Source organism: Mustela erminea, chromosome 1, assembly GCF_009829155.1.
Source record: "Mustela erminea isolate mMusErm1 chromosome 1, mMusErm1.Pri, whole genome shotgun sequence".
Lineage (NCBI taxonomy): Eukaryota > Metazoa > Chordata > Mammalia > Carnivora > Mustelidae > Mustela > Mustela erminea.
In genome coordinates this window covers 366,616-385,688 of record NC_045614.1, presented here as the reverse complement: position 1 = coordinate 385,688, position 19,073 = coordinate 366,616, and the positions used below count along the sequence as shown (strand labels likewise).

The following is a 19,073-nucleotide window of genomic DNA, read 5'->3' as shown; positions in this document are numbered from 1 at the left end:
GACGCAGGAAGCGGGGGCCCGGCGCGCGCCCGGGGAACCAGCCCGGCGACGGACGCGCGCGGCGCCCCCGACGCGCCGAGACAAAGAGCCCCCGCCCCTCGCGCCGCACGTAGGCCGTCGCGGGCGCGGGGTCTCGGGCCGGGCGCGGCCCCCTCCGCTCCCAGCCCTCGCGCGCGCCGCGCCCCTCCGCCCCCGCGGGGGAGGGGCCGCGCTTTGTGCTCGCCGCGCCGCAGCCCCCGCCCCGCGCGCCCGCCGGCTCCGCCCTCCGAGCGCCCGCGCGCCAGGTGAGGGGCCTGCGGGCGGAGGGCCCGGGCCGCACCCCTTTTCCGGCCGCCGGGACCCTCCTTGACCCACCCCGGGGGCCCCCCGCCCTGACGCAGCAAGAGGCCCCAGCCGGCTGGGGTGGGGGGGGCTCCTAAATCCGGCCGGCCCCGCCCTCTACTGGGCCCCTGCCCACCCCCCATCTGCGGTGCATGGCAGGGGGGGGCGCGGCAGCTGGATTGTTTGGCAGCGCCGCACTGCGCGGCGTCGGGGAGGGGGAGGAAGCAGGGGCACCCCTCTCCCCCAGCCTCAGTTTCCCGGGGCGGTTCTTGCGCATCTGGGCCCGCCCCTCCCCCGCAGGCGCTGGGCACCGGGTCCCCCCCAGCCAGGGCTCAGCCTGCGCTTCCCCTCCTCCAGCGCGCCTTTGTCCCCTCCAGCCACGGCCTGTGGCGCCCGCGGCACCATGATCGCGACCAAGGAGAAGAATAAAAGCCCGAAGGACAGCATGACGCTTCTTCCTTGCTTCTACTTCGTGGAGGTGAGGGGGGCGGGGGGCGTCGAACCGGTGGGGGCGGGGCGGAGGCCCCGGTTCCACACGCCCTCGGGGGCCTCTGCGGCTCGAGGACAGGGGTGGGCACAGCCAGGGTGCCCGGGTGTGGCGGGTCAGAGGAGTCGGGCTGTGCAGGCCGAGTAGGAGTTCGGGAGGCACAGCCGCGTGTTCCGGGCTAAGGAAACAGCCCGGGTAAATGCTGGGGAGTGGGACCTGCAGACTGGGGTCCCGGTCGGTAGCTCACCTGGCGGGAGTGGGGGGAGGGAGGGCTTGAGCAAGGCCCCGGGGCACCCGGTGGCTGGGCTGCAGGGTCCTCCTCCCGCGGGTGGGCTGTGAGGCCTCGGGGTCCGAGTTCCCAGCCCTCCTCTGCTAATGCGGGAGGTTGGCGTCGCACAAGCCTCGGACGGAACAGGCCTGGCACACGGCGAGGGCTTTACGAGTGTTTAGGAGAATAGACTTGCCATGCAGTCAGGTGGCACATACTCAGTGCTGATGACGGCACAGGGGAGGTTGGTCCAGCCTGGGACACATCCTGTGGCCACATCTCCCCTGCTGCATCCACCCCGGGCGTGGGTAGGGGGGAAGCCCCACCATGGAGGGGTCCAGGTAGGACCCCTGGTCCTGGGCAACACCCCTCCCCCGCAGGGTCAGAGAGTCAGTGGCTTAGGGCCAAGCCATTGGGTCCCTCCACAAGGAGCAGAAACTGGTTGTTTTTCAAATTTGCGTTCAAATCCCCATCTTCTTGGATCACTGCGGTCGTCCTCGCCACGCCCCCCCTCCTCACCCCCCCACTCCCGTCCTCTTGCCCCCTCCTCACCCCCGTCCTCCTCACCTGCATCCTTCCAGAGAGTTCCACGCCCACTCTATCAGATTTGAGCCCTTCCCCACCACCTTTTTATTTATTTTATTTTTTATTTTTTTAAGATTGTATTTATTTACTTCACACGGACAGAGATCGCAAGCAGGCAGAGAGACAGGCAGAGAGAGAGGGAGAAGCAGGCTCCCCGCCGAGCAGAGAGCCCGATGCGGGGCTCCATCCCAGGACCCTGGGGTCAGGACCTGCGCGGAAGGCAGAGGCTCAACCCATGGAGCCCCCCAGACGCCCCCCCCCACCTTTTTAGACAAGCTTCTGCTCGTGGCTGTTTCCCGGGGAGCCCTCCCCTTGCAGTCCCCCAGCTCAGGGCGGCTGCACATTCAGGGCTTGTCCCAGACGCTCCTGGGAGGAAAACCCTTTGGTCTGCCCCACGTGAGTTTTTCTGCAGATCCCACCCCTGGGGACGGGCCCCAGAGGGCCCCCCACCGTGGAGGCCAGGCTGTTTTATGGGGCGCCTGTGCCCGTTACCACCAGGCATCAGCACTGCGTGCTAGTGGCCCTCGGAGGCTGACGAGTCGGGTGCTCGCAAGGCCCCGTGTCTGCGCAAAATTTGCTTTTCTCCGATTGTGACTCTTCCCTGAGTGTGTTCACACACACACAAGTCCGGCGGCGGGGCATCGTGCTTTGTGGGCCTTATATGCTCCTTGGTCTCCAGGTCTCCAGATACAAGAAGTGGGTGCACAGAGACCCTCTGGGGGTGGTGGGCTCCAGAGCGGGCCTTGCCAGCAGGTGTTGCCGGCGGGGAGGAGGCTGGGGCAGAGTTCCCCAGCGAGAGCCAGGCAGGTGTCACGGCCGCAGCCACACCGCCTGGGAGCTTGGAAGGCCATGTCCGCAGAGCAGGACAGACCCATGGACGCTCTTCCCAGGCCCTGCCGGAAACCCTGTCCACTGTCCACGGCCGCCCCAGTCCGATGGTGCTCATGGTTGCGGAGGAGAGAATGACTAAACGCCCCGCATGTGCTGGGTTCTGTGTAGGCGCTTCCTGTATACTCAATTCATCCAGTTCTGTCCTGAAGCCCTGAGAAGTGGTGATTAGCATTCCCGTTTTCAGCCGAGGGAGCTGAGGCAAGGGGATGGCGGAACCAGGATTCAAGCCCCGCAGAAGACTGGGGCCGCGTTGCTTGACTGCCTTGGGCCTCATTCCTGCACACAGGGAGCACTCAATAAGTGCTCCTTGGACAAGAGCCAGCTCCTTAACAAGGCCAGCTTTGGTGCTTTTCCCTCTGGAGACCCCCAGTCAGGGCTGGACGGAGGGCCAGGACCCCCGTGAAGGTGGCGTCGAGGGCAGAAGTGAACACGGAGGCCTCTCTGGGCTTCACCTGCGTCTGCTTCTCCAACCATGAAATGGAGAGCGCTACTTCCTGGGGCAGCCAGGCCACCCTTCCCCCCGGCGCCCACGTACCCGGTCCCCATAGTGCCAGCCGCAGCCCGGCCCCTGTGGGTGCTCTGGTTGGAGACCCGTGGCCCAGAAGGGAGAGCCAGTGTCCTTCAGGAGGTCCTGCTCAAATCTGAGCTCAGTAGCTGCGAGGGGGGGGGGGGGGGAGTGGAGGATGGCTAACGGCCGGACAGATGGACCACAGGGACAGATGGCTGCATGGGGAGGGATGGGCGGCGGCTTGGTGAGCAAGGGTGGGGTGACCCTGGCTGCTGCCCCCCCCAGCTCCCCATAGTGGCGTCGTCCATCGTGTCCCTCTACTTCCTGGAGCTGACGGACCTCTTCAAGCCGGCCAAGGTGGGTTTCCAGTGCTACGACCGCGCGCTCTCCATGCCCTACGTGGGCACCAACGAGGAGCTCATCCCGCTGCTCATGCTCCTCAGCTTGGCCTTCGCCGCCCCTGCGGCCTCGGTGAGTGCCCGGCGCGGGGCGGGGGGAGGGGCGGGGGCCTCGGCTGGCCTGCGGGCGCCCCGGGGCCCGAGCCCTGCTGAACGCCTCGCTGTCGGGCAGATCATGGTCGGCGAGGGCCTGCTGTACTGTGCGCAGTCCCGGCTGTGGGGCCGCGGCGGGGGCCCGGGCGGGGCCGAGGGCAGCATCAGCGCGGGGGGCTGCAGCTTCAACTCCTTCCTGCGGCGCACCGTGCGCTTCGTGGGTGAGTCGCCCCCCCCACCCCCCCTCCCCGTCCCCCGCCCCGGCGCCTGACCGCGCTGCCCCGCAGGCGTCCACGTGTTCGGCCTGTGCGCCACCGCCCTGGTGACCGACGTCATCCAGCTGGCCACCGGCTACCACGCGCCCTTCTTCCTGACTGTGTGCAAGCCCAACTACACGCTGCTGGGCACGTCGTGCGAGGCCAACCCCTACATCACGCAGGACATCTGCGCCGGCCACGACACCCACGCCATCCTGTCTGCGCGGTGAGCCGCCCGCGCCCGGCCGTGCGGGGGGGACGGGGGGGCGGGTCGGAGCGCCCCGGCCCGCGCTCACCCGCCGCCTCTTCCAGGAAGACCTTCCCGTCGCAGCACGCCACGCTGTCCGCCTTCGCGGCGGTCTACGTGTCGGTGAGTCCCGGCCCGCCCCCGGCCCGCCCCCGGCCCGCGCTCTGACCCGCCCCGCCCGCCCCCGGCCCGCGCTCTGACCCGCCCCGCCCCGCCCCCGGCCCGCGCTCTGACCCGCCCCGCCCCGCCTCCAGATGTACTTCAACTCGGTCATCTCCGACACCACGAAGCTGCTCAAGCCCATCCTGGTGTTCGCCTTCGCCATCGCGGCGGGCGTCTGCGGCCTCACGCAGATCACGCAGTACCGCAGCCACCCGGTGGACGTCTACGCGGGCTTCCTCATCGGGGCTGGCATCGCCGCCTACCTGGTGAGGGGGCGGGGGAGGCCGACCCCGTCTGGGGAGCGCCGAGCTGGGGGCGGGGTCCTAGGGCGGAGGCCGGAGGTGGGGGGCGGTCCGAGGGCGGAGGCCGGCCCCCAGGGGGCGGTCCTATGTGGGGGGGGCGGTCTGAGGGCGGAGGCCGGCCCCCAGGGGGCGGTCCTAGGTGGGGGGGCGGTCCGAGATGGTTGGGGCGGTCTGAGGGCAGAGGCCGGAGGTGGGGGGCGGTCCGAGGGCGGAGGCCGGCCCCCAGAGGGAGGTCCGAGGTGGGGGGGCGGTCCCCAAGGGATGGTGGGATTGGGGAGTCTGTGAGCCGGGTGAGGCGGACCCCCAGCGAGGAGGTGGGAGGGGGTAGGACTGGCCTTGCGCTGGGCGGACTCTGCTGGGTCTCCTTCCTTGGAATGCGGGAGTCCGAGTCTCAGGGGCGACTTGCTGAGTGTTTAGAGCACGAGTGGCCTGACCAGAATTTGTCGCCCTGGGGAAAGGGTGGGACTCCGCCCTCTGAATCTGCATCGAGGGCCAGCCTTCTCCCCTCAGACCGCCTCGGCAGGTTTGTTGCCCGGTGAGAAGTCTGGTCTTCAGCCCCTGCCTCACCCCCAGGCCTGCCACGCTGTGGGCAACTTTCAGGCCCCAACTACAGAGAAGCCGACGGCGCTGGCCCCGGCCAAGGACGCGCTGCGGGCACTGACCCAGCGGGGCCACGACTCCGTGTACCAGCAGAACAAGTCCGTGAGCACGGACGAGCTGGGCCCACCCGGGCGGCTGGAAGGCGGGCCGCGGCCGGTAGCCAGAGAGAAGACCTCCCTGGGCAGCCTGAAGCGGGCCAGTGTGGACGTGGACTTGCTGGCCCCACGCAGCCCCATGGGCAAGGAGAACATGGTCACGTTCAGCCACACCCTGCCCCGTGTCAGCACACCCTCGCTCGATGACCCTGCTCGCCGCCACATGACCATCCACGTGCCCCTCGACGCCTCCCGCTCCAAGCAGCTCATCAGCGAGTGGAAGCAGAAGTCGCTGGAGGGCCGGGGCCTGGCAGGGCTGCCGGACGAGGCCAGCCCTGGCCACCTGCGGGCACCGACAGAGCCCATGGCGGAGGAGGAGGAAGAGGAGGAGGAGGAGGAAGAGGAGGAGGAGGAGGAAGAGGAGGAGGAGGAGGAGGAGGGCGAGGAAGGGGGTCGAGCCCCACCCTCACTCTACCCCACCGTCCAGGCCCGGCCGGGGCTCGGGCCCCGGGTCATTCTACCCCCGCGCTCCGGGCCGCAGCCGCTGGTGCACATCCCTGAGGAGGGGGCGCAGGCGGCCACAGGCTTGTCTCCCAAGAGCAGCGCGACCGTGCGGGCCAAGTGGCTCATGATGGCGGAGAAGAGTGGGGCGGCGGCGGCCGCAGCCTCCGCACAGCCCCGCGTGGCCAACCCACCGCGGCTGCTACAGGTGATCGCCATGTCCAAGGCGCCGGGGGCGCCGGGCGGGCCCGGCCCCAAGCTGGCGGAGACCGCCTCGTCCTCCAGCGCCAGCTCCGACTCCTCGCAGTACCGCTCGCCGTCGGACCGCGACTCGGCCAGCATCGTCACCATCGACGCGCATGCGCCCCACCACCCCGTGGTCCACCTGTCGGCGGGGAACGGGCCCTGGGAGTGGAAGACGGCGGGCGGCGCAGCCAAGGGCGTGGAGGGCGAGGGCGGCTACGAGCTGGGGGACCTGGCTCGCGGCTTCCGCGTGGGGCCCAAGCCGCCAGGGGTGTCCCCCGGCTCGTCCATCAGTGACGTGGACCAAGAGGAGCCGCGGTTCGGGGCGGTGGCCACGGTGAACCTGGCCACCGGCGAGGGGCTGCCCCCGCTGGGCGCGGCCGATGGCGCGCTGGGCCCCGCCAGCCGCGAGTCCACGCTGAGGCGCAAGGCCGGCGGCCTGGTGCTGGGCGAGCGCGAGCCCGCGGGCGAGGCGGAGGCTGAGAGCTACTACCGCAAGATGCAGGCGGCCCGGAGGTTCAAGGACTGATGGGGGGGGGTGGCGCATGGGGGCGTAGGTGGAGGCCACAGGGCGGGCGGGGGAGGGGGGAGGAGGCTTCACCGTCAGACAATAAAAGGTCGAAAGCAACCAGAGTCCTGGCTGAGTCACTGGTGTGAGGACCGTCGTCCCCGCCCCCGCCCCGCACAAGGGATGAGGTGCGGGGAGCCAGGTCCCGACCCGCAGCTGGGGGTGGGGGTGGCAGACGCAGGCGGCCAGACCCTGGGCACCCACGTTTCTGGCTTCCCTGAGGCCGACCGGCCTCAGCAGCGAGAGAAGCAGCGGAGTTCACCCGGAAGGGGAACAGCGGAAAAGCAGCACAGAGATCGAATGCAGGGTGCAGAGACATTTATTCCAAAGTCCAGCAGACTGGCCAGCTGCCCTCTACAATACGGACAGAAGAAAGAGCCTACAGAAAAGGTAGGAGTTGTAAAATTGCTTTAATTCGGTTCTCTCTGCATTACAAGCCGCTGGGGGGGGCCGTGGGATGCGCCGCGCTCCCCGTCACAATACTGAGCCTGTAACTGTGGGTTACCAAAATATACATCTGTGTCACCTTTATAAAAAACCATGTTTGCTGCCCCTCGTTTTACAACAGGTATAAAAAAATTATAAATATTTACACCCTTGTTCCACCCCGACACGGAAACTCGAGGGTCCAGGCCCGAGGGAGGGGCTGGCCAGCATGGGGTCTGCTCACAGGGGAGCCCCTTGGACCCGTGAGTGCAGGACGACGGGCAGGAGACAGTTAAGACTCGGGGGCCGCTGTCCCTCTTCCTGGGGCCCCAGCGTTAGAGGCAGACAAAAAAACAAACAAAACTTTGGTCCAAAATCTGCAGGAGAGCGGAAACCCTGAAGTTTTAAGAGCGCTTGTCCCCCCCTGGGGTGGGGGTGGGGGGACCATTAGGTGTAAGGCATCCGGGGGTGTCCTCGGGAAAGACCGGGGCTCCCCTGCACCGGCCCCCAGCCGGCCTGCCCTGGAATCTGGATCCTGCCCCACGACTTCAGCACAAGGAGTAAGGTCAGAGTACAGTATGCAAGGTGATAACACGAGGAAACGGAGTACACGCACACCACTTTTATCTGGCTATATAAAAAGTTACTTAAAACTATCTTTTGCATATAAATGAGATTAGAGTATTTGGTCAAGTTGAAATATTGCTGGGCACAGACTCTGCAGCTGCGTCGAAGCGTAATACAGAGGTTCTGGGGAGGCGGAGCTCAGAGCTGGAGGTGGCCGGTGCCCTCGGGGCCTTGCCCCGGGTCAGGGTCCCTGGGGCTGGGGCGAATCACACACTTGATTGAATGGGTTGGGGTGCCGGCTGGACCCTGCAGCTCACAGCCCCCCGCTGCACCAGGCACATGATCCCACGCGGGAGGCCCCCCCCACCCACAGAGGGGCTCCGCCAGAGCAGTGGGTTGTAAGGCACAGGAAAGCCGAGTCGAGGTCTGGGAACGCCCACCCCGCAGAGGCTGCAGAAGGCACGGGCTGGGGGGGCTGGGGGGGGAGCAGGGCGCACTGTCCACTAGTCCCCGAGAGCCTGAGGCCGGCATCCCATCTCCCCAGGGTAAGTAAGGTGAATCGGATTTAATTTTTTTAAAAACAGGTAAACTGATTTCTCTTTTAAAAAAATAAAATCTCTGGTCTTTTAAGGTCACTTCAGCTGCTTTTTAAAGTGGCTTTTCTCTGGAATGATGGAAGTTGTGGCCGGGCACCGGCAGGCTGGTCCACGGCAGCCCTAGATGGTGGACTTGGAGAAGGAGACCCTCAGGTGGTGGTTCTCGCCCAGGTCGTGGTTGTGCAGGTCGATGAGCGCCTGGATGGCCTCCTCCACGGAGCCCATCTGGATCAGCGCCATTTTGCGGTCCTTCCTGGGGGCCGGGGAGTGAGGGCGGTGAGGGCGGGCCTGGGGGGTGGGCCCGAGGGCAGAACAGGGCTGGGGGGTGGGGGCAGGGGGCACTCACTGGAAGAACTTGAACCCCTTGACGATCCCGCCGTTGCTGGAGAAAAGGATCTTCAGGTCGTCCTCAGACACCGAGGGCCTGCGGGGAGAAGGGGGCTGAACACGGCTGCTTCCCGGGGAGGGCCTGGAGGGGCGCGGAGAGCCTGAAAGGGGCCCAGGAAGGACGTCCAACAGGCGTGCCCCAGCCCCTCCTGCGCCAGGCCCCCCTGCCCCAGCCCCTCCCCAGCAGCGGCGCAAGTTCCGAATACCACCGGGAGGGGCCCCCCTTAAACCGCGCCCGGCACCTACGGGATGTTGGAGAGGTGCAGGGTGGCTGAAGGCGGGAAGATGTTCTGGAAGTTCTTGGAGCCCGGCTTCTTGAAGCGGTGCAGGGGGGAGTTGCCGTAGTCCTTGGTGAGGCCCTGGTCCTCCTGGCCCTCACGGGGCAGCTGCACATTCTGGTGCTTGGACAGCGTGATGCGCACCGGCTTTCCGTGCAGCTTGTGCCCGTTGAGGTGGCTCATGGCTGGGGGGGGTGCAGGGGTGGGACGTGTGTGACTGCAGGTGCCCTGGGCACCGGCCCGGGGACGCCCCGCCCGACCACGGCCCCCGCCGCCTCACCCAGCTGCGCCTGGCTCCCGTCGGCCATCTGCACCAGCGCGTTCTCCTTCTTATTGAACAAGATCTTCACCCGCTGCACGTCGCCGTACACGCCTTCAAGAGCACAGGGAAGGCACTGAGCCGCCTGCAGCCCGAGCCGCCTCCCCCGCCAGCACCCCCACCCCCCGCCCCGCGCACCCCGCAGAGGGCCGGCTCTTCCCGAAGGTTGCTTATTCTGCCTTTGGGCCCTGCGTCTAGCACAGGGAGCGTGACCAGGAGGACTACCTTCAGCAGAGAAGTCCTGAAATCCAGGAAAGGTCGATGGCCAAGAACCATCACTTTAGCATGCTACCAACACGCTTTAACTCTTCGAAAAGCATGCAGGGCAATAAACCATGCGTCTACGCAGTCGGGGAAATACGCAAACCGAAGGCAAGCCACGTAACGAGGCCCAGGGCCCAACTGCAAACTCATAGTACATCTTAGGGCGTCAAAAATAACCTCCATTAAATGAAAACAAGGTAATAAAAGTGTGAATGATAACATACCGAAAAGAATAAAGAGGCTTTGGGGTGTGACTCTCTTTAGAGGACAGCAGAGCAAGGCAGCGAGGGACAGGGAAAGGGAGAGGTCAGGGGGCGAGACGCCAATCGTCCACCACGAGGAGGCAGCCCCGCAGGCGTGCAGGTTGATGGATGATGAAGTTGTCAAGATGTTAATATTCAAGGGCAGGTTGGTTTCCGGAGAGCAGGGTTTGAGGGGGAATTTTGTTTGTTTATTTATTTATGGTTTTGTTTTGTTTCAAGCAACAACAGGAAGCAGAAGAACCGTGCAGTCAGTTGGCAAAGAAATTCCGGATCAGGGCAAGAAAACAAATTGGGAAAGGGGAAGGGGAGAAAAGAAAAAAAGTAGCAAAAAAACACAGGTCAGTAAATACATAAGAAATACGAGCGCTCCATCAGTCAAGATCTACACACATTACAAGTCACAGGTTCACCTCGCAACACAGCAGGAGAGGCCCTTCCCCGAGGCGGGCAGGAGACCGGGGGGCTGCTGCCTCCTGCGCGCCCGCCGGACGGGCCCCTGCGCCAGGCTCACACAAGCACAAGGCGGAGCGAGTCTGTTAGTGGAGGGCTTCGCTGGCGTCGGGCCCGGACGAGCCGCGGGCCGGCCACCCCAGGCCAGGAAGTCACAGGAGGGGCAGACAGATGACAGAACAGTCTGAAGTGCTCATTAAGGCCGGTCCCGACTTCCCAGAGTTAAAGACCGCGAGCCCCCGCCAGCTCACCCGAGCTCTCTCTCGGAGCCGGACGCAGCCACAGGCACGGGCACGGCATGGCCATCCCCCGGCCCGAGGCTGCGGGGCGCTCCTGCTCCCACAGGCCGCTTCAGACCCGCCCAATTGGGCTAGAAATTCTAAGGACCGCTTTCACGTATGAAAACCATTTCGACTGCGCATTACGGAATTGGAAACGTCAACAAGGCGTGAAGAACGAGAGAACTCTGAGCACGGAGGAAGGAGCAGCGAGCTGGCCAGTGCAGAGGGGCTACACCGCGCCCCGCAGGGAGACCCCTGAGACCCTGGCTCCTGGGGCAGACAGGAGCCCAGCCTGTTGGTATTCGCCCTAGGACCCTGAGTGTGACTCCCCCGCTTGTGCTTCCGGGACCGACAGCCTGGAAGAAGAGGCACGTACCTCGGGGTTGAGGTTGCTGACCAGCAGGACAGAATTCCCCGCCCCGGCCAGGCCTGGGATGGCGATCCGGCCCGCCGCCGCCGCCGCCGCCGCCGCGGATGGGATGGCCAGGGGGGCCAGCGCCCCGTGCACGTTAGGGACAGAGAGGCCTGGGGAAGGAAGGGCGGTCGGGAGGTCAGCAACGGCGCCCAGGGTTCACTGCCAAGAGGCGAACACGGGTCCTGCCTGTCCTCATGCAAAGGAGTCACGCAGGAGGTGCCCGCGGCCACTCAGCCCAGTGCCCACTGGGCAGCCTTGCCGGCTTCTCCTTCCTCTGTTCACGGCACAGGTTGCACCGGGTCTGGACCCGTCTACATGCGCCCAACAGTACAACAGCTCCGCTCCGCGGACGCAGAATCGAGCCCCGGGCGGGCCACGGCCGAGCGTGCATGCAGGCGCCCGTCCCCATGCAGACGACCAGCGGGCGGGCCCCGCAGGCCTGAGCCTGTCTTGAGTGCAGGCCGGCCCCCGGGGGGACGCTCACGGCGCCCACGCGGCTCTGCTTACCGGACCACTTAAACGCATCTACGAGGGACACAGCCCTCCAACCACCGTGCGCGCTCGTCCTCGCCCAGAGGTGCTTTAAGGGAACCAGACCAGACACTGTGGGGTTAGCAGGTTCTCTGCATGGCCCTGCCCTATGACTGCCCTGTCCAGGCTCCTCGGGGAACCCAGAGGCCCGCACCCAGGAAGGCGGGCTCCCCCCGAGACTGCGCCCACGTCCGCTGCCCGTGGAAGCAGAGCTACTGAAAGGCGCGTGGGCATGCACGAGCGACGGTGGGGACCCAGGTCAAGTGTTTGAGTACCTGCGGCTTGAGGAATTGCAAAGGTGGGAGGGAAACCAGCTCCTGCATACGGAGAGGCTGACATTATACCAGGCGCACCTAGGAACAAACGAGACACTAATCATCGCACCCACCACCTCGGCCGCAAGCGAGGGCTGCGTGTGTCCGTGACCCACACCCAGGAGGCGGCCTGGGCCGAGGGCCATGTGGCCCTGCAAAGAGCAACACACACCAACCTCCCTGGGCAGAGCCAACGCCGCAGGGCGCCTGGGGCAGAGCCTGAGCTATGCGTCCTCGCCTCCCACGGCACACGGCGGTCCTGGGCACCCAGCCGGGCATCTTACCAAAGGCGGCGGCCATGGTCTGGTCCAGCGAGGGCTGGCTGTCACCGGAGGGCAGGTCAGGACGCGTGTAGTCCCGGCTCTTGTCGTTGTTGTACTTGACGTTGAGGCTGGTGAGCTTGGAGAAGTCGATTCGGAGCGTGCAGCAGGCGTTGTAGATGTTCTGTCCGTCCAGCGACTGCGGGGAGAGGCCCGTGAGCGGCCCTGGCTGTGTGCTGGCCGGGCGGGGATCCCAGGGCCCCACTCACCAGCTTGGCGTGCTGGGCGCTCACAGGGTCGGTGTACTGCAGCAGTGCCTGGAACTGGTTATTCTTGGTGAAAGTGATGATCTTCAGGACCGTACCAAACTTGGAAAAGATCTGCGAGAGGAGCTCGGTCAGCCTCCGCCCGGGGACGCCCGCGGTCCGGACTAGGACCTGAGCAGCCGCAAGCCCCCGGCCATCTCACCTGGTGGAGCACATCCAGAGTCACCGGGTAGAAAAGGTTCTCCACGATGATCCGCAGCACTGGGCTCTGGCCGGCCATGGCCATCCCAGCATCCACCGCGGCAGCCGAGGCCGCCAGGGCCAGGTTTCCTGACTGCACGGAGTTCACCGCCTGCAGTGCGGCCTGGGCCCGCTGTGGGGGCAGAGGGGCAGTTCCGGCCCTGAGTCCCCTGCCCCCAGCTCCCGTGCTCCCCCGCCCCGCCCCAGTCCCCTGCCCGGGGACGCACTGCCTGGTTGGGCGAGCTGTCCGTCTTGAGCTCCTTGTGGTTGGAGAACTGGATGTAGATGGGCTGGCCGCGCAGCACGGGCGTCACGGACGTGTAGTAGTTCACCATGGTGTTGGCGGCCTCCTCCGTGTTCATCTCGATGAAGGCCTGGCGGGGCAAGGGCATGAGCCGTGCCCAGAGCCCCGGGGCCCTCCTGGGAATGGGGGCTCACACGGCTGAGGCGGGTACCTGATTCTTCCCTTTCAGCATCAGGAGATTGGTGACCTTCCCAAAGGGGAGCCCCAGAGAGATGACCTCGCCCTCCGTCACGTCGCCCGGGAGCTTCCGGATGTGGATCACTCGGGAGGGCACGCCCGCACTTCGGTTGTCCCCCTTGAACTTCTTGCTGTCGTTCCCGTTTGCTGCAAAGAGGAGCGGACTGTAGGGCACAGAGCGCCGCGCGGGTCCGATGAAGCCAGCTTCCTGACTGCCGAGCCACAGCAAGGACAGGGCAGCCCCCACACCTGGTATCCACCCCGCCTGTCTGACCGTCCACAGGAAGTCAGCTGAGAACAAACCGGGCTCCAGGGCAAAACAGCCAGGACCGATTCACCCAAGTGTCCTCCAAAGCAGCAGAGCACGCGCAGATGGACGGGAGGACCCCCCCCCCCCCGCCCCAAGCCAGAACCAGGGACTGCGCTCGGGGTTACCTGCAGAAGCCGAGTTACTGCTCATGATAAAGGGTCCGTTACTGACGCAGGCAGAGAAAAGCTCGTCGGATCCCCGCTGGAAAGAGAGAGGGGTTGTGTGGAGCAGAGCGAAACAGCAGAGGACCTCCCCAAGACCCCCTGTGCCCACCTCTCTGCTCCACACTGGCACAGACGATACCCGAAGCTGTGACCATTCCTCCCTCGCCGTGGCCACATGGTCCTAACCCCAAATACTGCTCCTCTTCCAAGAGCGGGGTAGGGGACCACCGCCCCCAGGGGCTTTGCCCGTACGTCACTGCCATTCCCCGCTCTGCAGACCCTCCGTGTGCGCGGACAGGGCTGCACAGGCACGAGCCCACACCCACTGTCCTGGAGAGCTCAGTGGAGCCCTGCCCGTGTCAAGACTGGGGGACCATCTTCGACAACCACAGGGCCGCTGGCAGGCCCGGGGAACAAAGCCCCCTTGTCCCATGGCAGCCACTCGGCTTGGCCACAGGAGACTGCCCTATTTTCCAGGCGTCTGAGGGAACCTGAGCCTGCCCTCACGGCTTTTGGACAGAAATACTACCCCTCGATGCAGCAGGAGGTGCCATCCAGAGACGGGTGGGGGCACCTGGGGGAGCCCATGAGGGCCTGAGGAACCCCAAAGGCCCATTTGTGTACGCCATCTGGGACGTGTGGCCTGCCGCTGTCTCTCCACAAACGTGTGCACCTGCTGGTCTCAGTGTGACGCACGTCAGACGGACCCGGGGCCTAGCAAGCAGGCAGCCATCCCTCCCACGGAGGCCCGAGGATGGAGCCACTCTCGACAAGAGCCACACGGGACGTGGACTTGGCTCCCACCTAACACTTCTGCCCTCCGCAGACCGGACCCCAGGATCGAGATCTGTGTCCTGGGCTCCATGACCAGGAACCAGGAGTAACTCCTCAAGGAATGTCTGGATGCAAAACCGGGAGCCAAGAGTCTCGAGGCCCAGCACCGCAGCAGGGATGGGGAAGACCAGCCCAGCCGGGCCGCCAGCAGCCTCACCCCTTCTCCCCCAAACCACTTTTCCAGCTGCTTATGTCTCAAGGACACCACGTCCGCACCCCTGCTCCGAACCGCCCGCTCAGCCTCGCACAGCCATCTAGGGATGCTCGGGCTTCCCCGCTGCTGCTGCCGGCGCCCGACAACCCCTCAGAACCTCCATGCCCAGCAGCCCGCGAGAGCAGCACAGGAATGCCACGACGCTTACAGACTGCCCTCGGGGATAAGGACCAGGAACGGCTGACCCACGTGGCTCAGAGAGCTCCAGCAGGCTTGTCACAACCCAGACCCAGGCCCCAGGATAGGCCGGCACCTGCAGAGGGCCTCCCAGCCCACAGCTCTGGAGGCCAACGGCCCACAGGTCGGCATCACAGCTCAGAAAGAGGAATGAACCATTAAGACTTGGTCCCGCGTGCAAGTCTGACACCATACAGCACGTTAAAAACCATCACCCAGCCGCCGCTGGCCTTCAAGACTGCCGAGTCCGGCGACGCCCATGCCCGGGACCTAGAGCATTTAGGACACTCACCAAGGGGAGGCACGTCCAGATCCCACTAACCTGAGCCACAGCAAAGCCCCTTCTGTCTCTGGCCTGAGACCCTGACCTGCCCCCACAGGCTCACAAAGGAATACCTGTCTGTTAGCCATGCAGCCTTAGAAAGGGCTTCTGGGCGCCTGCCTCTGACCGGGTTGGTGGGGCTGTGACTTCCAGGAGCAGCAGCATTCCTGGCCACCCTGTCCCCCCGCAAGCATGTCCTGAGGACCAAGTGCCACCTGTCAGCTCCCGCTCCCACCCCCCACCCCCAGGACACAGGGCCAGGGTGCTCAGCAGCACCTTATGGCACTGGGACAGCACGGGGCTCAAGGGGCGACTGCCCACAGGAGAGACCCCATGCACAGCTGGACTAGGCCAGGCCCTCTTCTGAAGCCGGCGCTGGGAGGCCCCACTGGCGCGTACCCCGGAACCCATCTAGGATGAACAGAATGAGACCCTCAAGTGTGTAGTCGCTCCTGAGCTCGGGGCCGCTCTGCCGGGGACAGCAGCGAGTAACCACCTCTCCCATCGAGAGCTAAAAACCTCGACAGCACCCCCTTCCCGCACAGCTGGCCACATCCTCCCCTGCAGGCTGGACACAGGTTTGAGGAGTAGCGCCGGGCAGTGCGCCTCAGCCCCCGCCCCAAGCAGAACACCCCCAGGGCTTCTGTCTGTTCAGCTCTGATTCTGGAAACAAAGGTCCCCTGGGAACAGGATGGCCAAAGGGGGACCACTCCAAGGACGGCCGCTGAAGAGCTGTCCCAGCTGGAGAGCGGTTCCCACGGAAGGGGGAGGTCGACACGCAGCCCAGTGACAAATGCTCCAGATCAAAGTCCCTCTCCCCTCCTGCCGCCAAACAGGTTTTATCTGCAGGAAGATCAGGACAGCCAGCCGGTGAAGACAAAAACCCACTTGGGAAAGTGAAACCGGGCCCAGGCATCATGGCCGACTGACCAGAAACCATCTGGCTGCCGGCTCAGGTCACCTGAGCCCCCAGCAGGGAGCTCAGGAACCTCGACCGCGGCGGGGGGACTCCCCTGGCTCCCAGCCACCCCCAGGACAGAGCCGGGAACCGGCGAACCGGCAGGACTCCGGGGCTCTGTCAGCCCCAGGATTCCCGGAGGTCACACACGTGGGCGCACCCAGGCCTGGTCCCCCACTGGGGGGCAGGATCACCGCGGCCCCACTTCCCCCGCTCAGAGGTGACACAACCCCTGCGCAGAGACCGCGGGGCTCTCCTTCCCCTCCCTTCAAAGAGGCTACGGAGTCCTTCGCAGCAAAAGCTCTGCGATCCGGACCACCACCAGCAGCAGCCCCGACGGTCCTCCGTCCTCCGCCCCCCCCCCACCAACCGCCCGGGGCATAACCAGACGTGGACGCGGCCCACGTCCAAGCAGACGTCCCCTCAGCCCCAGTGTGCAGCCGCTTCAGCCTGGGTGGGTACAAGCAGGCCTCTTGCCGGCAGAGAGGCCGGAGGGCCCACAAGGCCCGGAAGGCCCAGCCCGGGACGGGTGTGACGCCGCTGGGCGGGGCCACACGGGGGCACTGGAGGCGAGCAGACGGGCCCACGCGGGTCAGCGCAGACTCAGGGTGCACGAGCGTGAGGAGGAACCGGAGCCAGAGCGCCTACCTTTGTACCAACTGCTATGTCTGGGACGATGCTGTAGAGAGAAAGAGAGGACAACGGTTAGCCGGGTGTGCCGCCAACTCGGCAGGCCGGAGGCCGTCCCTCTCCCAGCGGCCGCCACCGGGATGTCGGGAGCCCCCCCACCGCCACCAGCGTGGCCTCTGGCTGCACAACATCCCCCTCCGAGGCCCTCTGCTAAGGAGACAGCAGAGGGCAGGAAGCGAGCGTCGCTCTGCGTAGCCTCCACGTGCAGAGGAGCCACCATTGTCCTCCCGCTCGCTCCCTCCCCGCAGGACCAGGCCCCGCCCCCGGGCCTGCCCCCTGCGAAAACCCCAGGACGGACCCCTGAGGCGGAGGTTCAAGCACTGTGGTCTGTGTCACGGGAAACGGAAGCGCTTCGGGAACGTTTTCTAACGGGGCAGGAAACCAGGTCTGAGGCCCTCAGGCCCTGGGGTCAGACGTCTGAGAGATCTGGGGGGCAGCTCCGCAGAAGCGGTCCCGTAAAATGAACGCCGGTTACTCATCAACCTGGTTCCGCGTGCCTGGACTTTCTCCCCGCCTCAGGCGGGCTGCGCGGAAGGCGGGAAGAAAACATGGCTCCGGAGGGAGGCTCCCACAGCCCTGCCCGCCTCCGCTCTCAGCACATCCGAGGGCACTGCTGTGGCACCTACAAACGGACCAGGTCCTCGCCGACCCACGGGCATCGTTCCAGGAAGGGGTTTATCCAACCGTGTGCCAAGGCCTGGAGGCCCCGGACAAACCCACCCTGTCGTCACGACGGCCCCCAGCCGGGCCAGGGAAAGGCTGTCGCAGACTCAGACCTGGCAGGGGCCCTGGGGCAGCCCCCTGCGCCCCCGGCCTGGACAAATGCCAGTTCCTGTGCTATTTCCCTCTTGGGTTCGGAGACCTCCTGGTTCCTGCCCTCCTGCCCTCGGGGAACCAAGCTTGCAGGACTCAAAACACCGCTGTGGTCATGGGGTCCACACCCCTCACCTGCCCTTTCTCACCCGTTTGGGGTCCCTCACAGCAGGGCCTTTACCTCCCGCTACCAAAGGGCACACGGAAAACCTCCCACGCACCGGTAATCAACTGACTTTTAAAAAGCCTTCCTGAGCCAAAAAGCAGCTTCCCAGAAAACCGCAAAGAATGAAAAGCACGCAGCTCCGCGCGCTGATCCGGAGCGGCTCCGGCTTCCACTCCCCGGCCGGGCCTCGCGCGCAGGTCTCCCAAGACACGGCCTCTCTGCGGCGGTCGGGGGGCCCTCCCTGGGCAAGGCCGCGGCACGGCCGAGACCGTGCGGCCGGCGCCCCGCGAGCAGCCCGCGCTCCTCCCGCTCGAGGCCCGGATGCGAGTCGGCCCGAAACCGATCATTTCAAACCCCAGGCCCCGGCACACGTGACCCTGCAGGCGTCGCGCGCCCCGCCCGAGGGTCAGCCCAGGGGCGGAAGGAGGGCGCGCTCGACGCTCGGGATCCGGAGAGGCGAGGCCGCGCCGCCCGCGGGACCCTCCGGCTCCGGAAGCCGCGGCCCCCGCCCCGCCCCGCGGGGAAACGACGAGGCGCCCGGTCCACGCGAGCGCCCACCCCTCCCCCCGGACCGGCAGCGCCCCAACACCCAGTGCCCTCCGACACAGGCACGTCGGCCCCGCGTCCCAGGACCTGCGACGAGCCACCGCCACCACGGCCCCGGCCCGAGCGGCTGCCCCGCCGCCGGGGGCTCCGCCCGCGGGGAACGGCCGGCCCGGAGCGCCCCCCGCGGGCAGGAACAAAGGGGGGGTGGGGGGGCCGGGCGCGCGGCCATCCTTTGTGGGAAGACGGGGAGGGGCCCGGCGGCCGGAGAAGGCGGAGGAGGGCCCGCACCCTTCCGGGCAGGAGGGCGGCGTCTCCCGGCCGCGCCCGGGCCCCCGGCGGGCGGGGGAGGCCCAGGACAGAGTCCGCGCGGCGGGAAAGACCGCGCACGCGCAAAGCCCAACGGGGGGGAGGGGGGACGCGGAGAGCTGCGCACGCAAGCGCGGAGGCTCGACGGGGAGCGGAAAGGGCCACACCGGGCGCGCGAAGGGGGTACGGGGAGCGGGAAGGCCCTCACAGGGCGCGCGTAGGCTGGCGCGTGCGCGCGGGGCACGGACGGGAAGCGGGAAGGGCCGCGCGGCCGCCGCGTGCGTTCGGGCCGAGGTACGCGGGGGCCGGAAACGGGCAGGACTCGGGCCCGGCCCACCCCCTCCCGCCCAGGGGGCGCTGCCCGCCTGGCGGCCCCCGGCAACCTCCCCTGCGGCCGCGCCCCAGGCCCAGGGAGAGGAGGAACCCCGGGGGCGCCCGAGAACCCGGGCGGAGGCGGAGCGACGCGCGGCCCGCGGCCCCGAAGATGCCCGGGCGGCGGCGAGGGGAGGGATGGAGCGCGAGGGGGCCGTCGGGGAGCGCGGAGAGACAATACTTACCCGTCCATTGCACACGGAGGAGACCCGCAGGGGACGGAGTGGAGGCGCCGGAATAGCAGGAACCGACCCAACGGCTCCGAGTTATAGACTCACAAAATGGCGGAGACGCCCGAACACGTCCCCCGCGCGCTTTGCCCATTGGCTCCCGCCAC

General features: G+C 66.5%; 2 protein-coding genes across 7 annotated transcripts; one reads left to right on the top strand and one right to left on the bottom strand.

The window, feature by feature from the left end:
• Positions 1-294: 294 nt before the first annotated feature.
• PLPPR3 (phospholipid phosphatase related 3) lies at positions 295-6,595 on the top strand. Of its 2 annotated transcripts, none has more exons than XM_032304287.1 (7): positions 295-799; positions 3,346-3,531; positions 3,631-3,772; positions 3,839-4,034; positions 4,121-4,178; positions 4,310-4,483; positions 5,030-6,595. In XM_032304287.1, exons 1-7 carry the CDS (start codon positions 725-727, stop codon positions 6,485-6,487), a joined length of 2,289 nt encoding a protein of 762 aa, XP_032160178.1. In that variant the 5' UTR covers positions 295-724; the 3' UTR covers positions 6,488-6,595. The 2 variants fall into 2 exon arrangements, with proteins under 2 accessions (XP_032160178.1, XP_032160186.1); XM_032304295.1 differs by having other exon boundaries at positions 5,093-6,594.
• Positions 6,596-6,831: 236 nt separating this feature from the next.
• On the bottom strand, positions 6,832-19,021 carry PTBP1 (polypyrimidine tract binding protein 1). Of its 5 annotated transcripts, none has more exons than XM_032304372.1 (15): positions 18,922-19,021; positions 16,492-16,522; positions 13,300-13,375; positions 12,839-13,011; positions 12,611-12,757; positions 12,346-12,516; positions 12,147-12,257; positions 11,902-12,076; positions 11,579-11,656; positions 10,734-10,882; positions 9,588-9,621; positions 9,061-9,153; positions 8,749-8,965; positions 8,462-8,539; positions 6,832-8,368 (listed from the first exon to the last, which is right to left on the bottom strand). In XM_032304372.1, the coding sequence occupies exons 1-15, from the start codon at positions 18,927-18,929 to the stop codon at positions 8,236-8,238; spliced, it is 1,674 nt and encodes a 557-aa protein (XP_032160263.1). In that variant the 5' UTR covers positions 18,930-19,021; the 3' UTR covers positions 6,832-8,235. The 5 variants fall into 5 exon arrangements, with proteins under 5 accessions (XP_032160263.1, XP_032160243.1, XP_032160282.1 ...); XM_032304352.1 differs by lacking the exon at positions 18,922-19,021 and adding an exon at positions 18,146-18,168; XM_032304391.1 differs by lacking the exon at positions 18,922-19,021 and adding an exon at positions 17,568-17,683.
• Between the last annotated feature and the right edge of the window lie 52 nt (positions 19,022-19,073).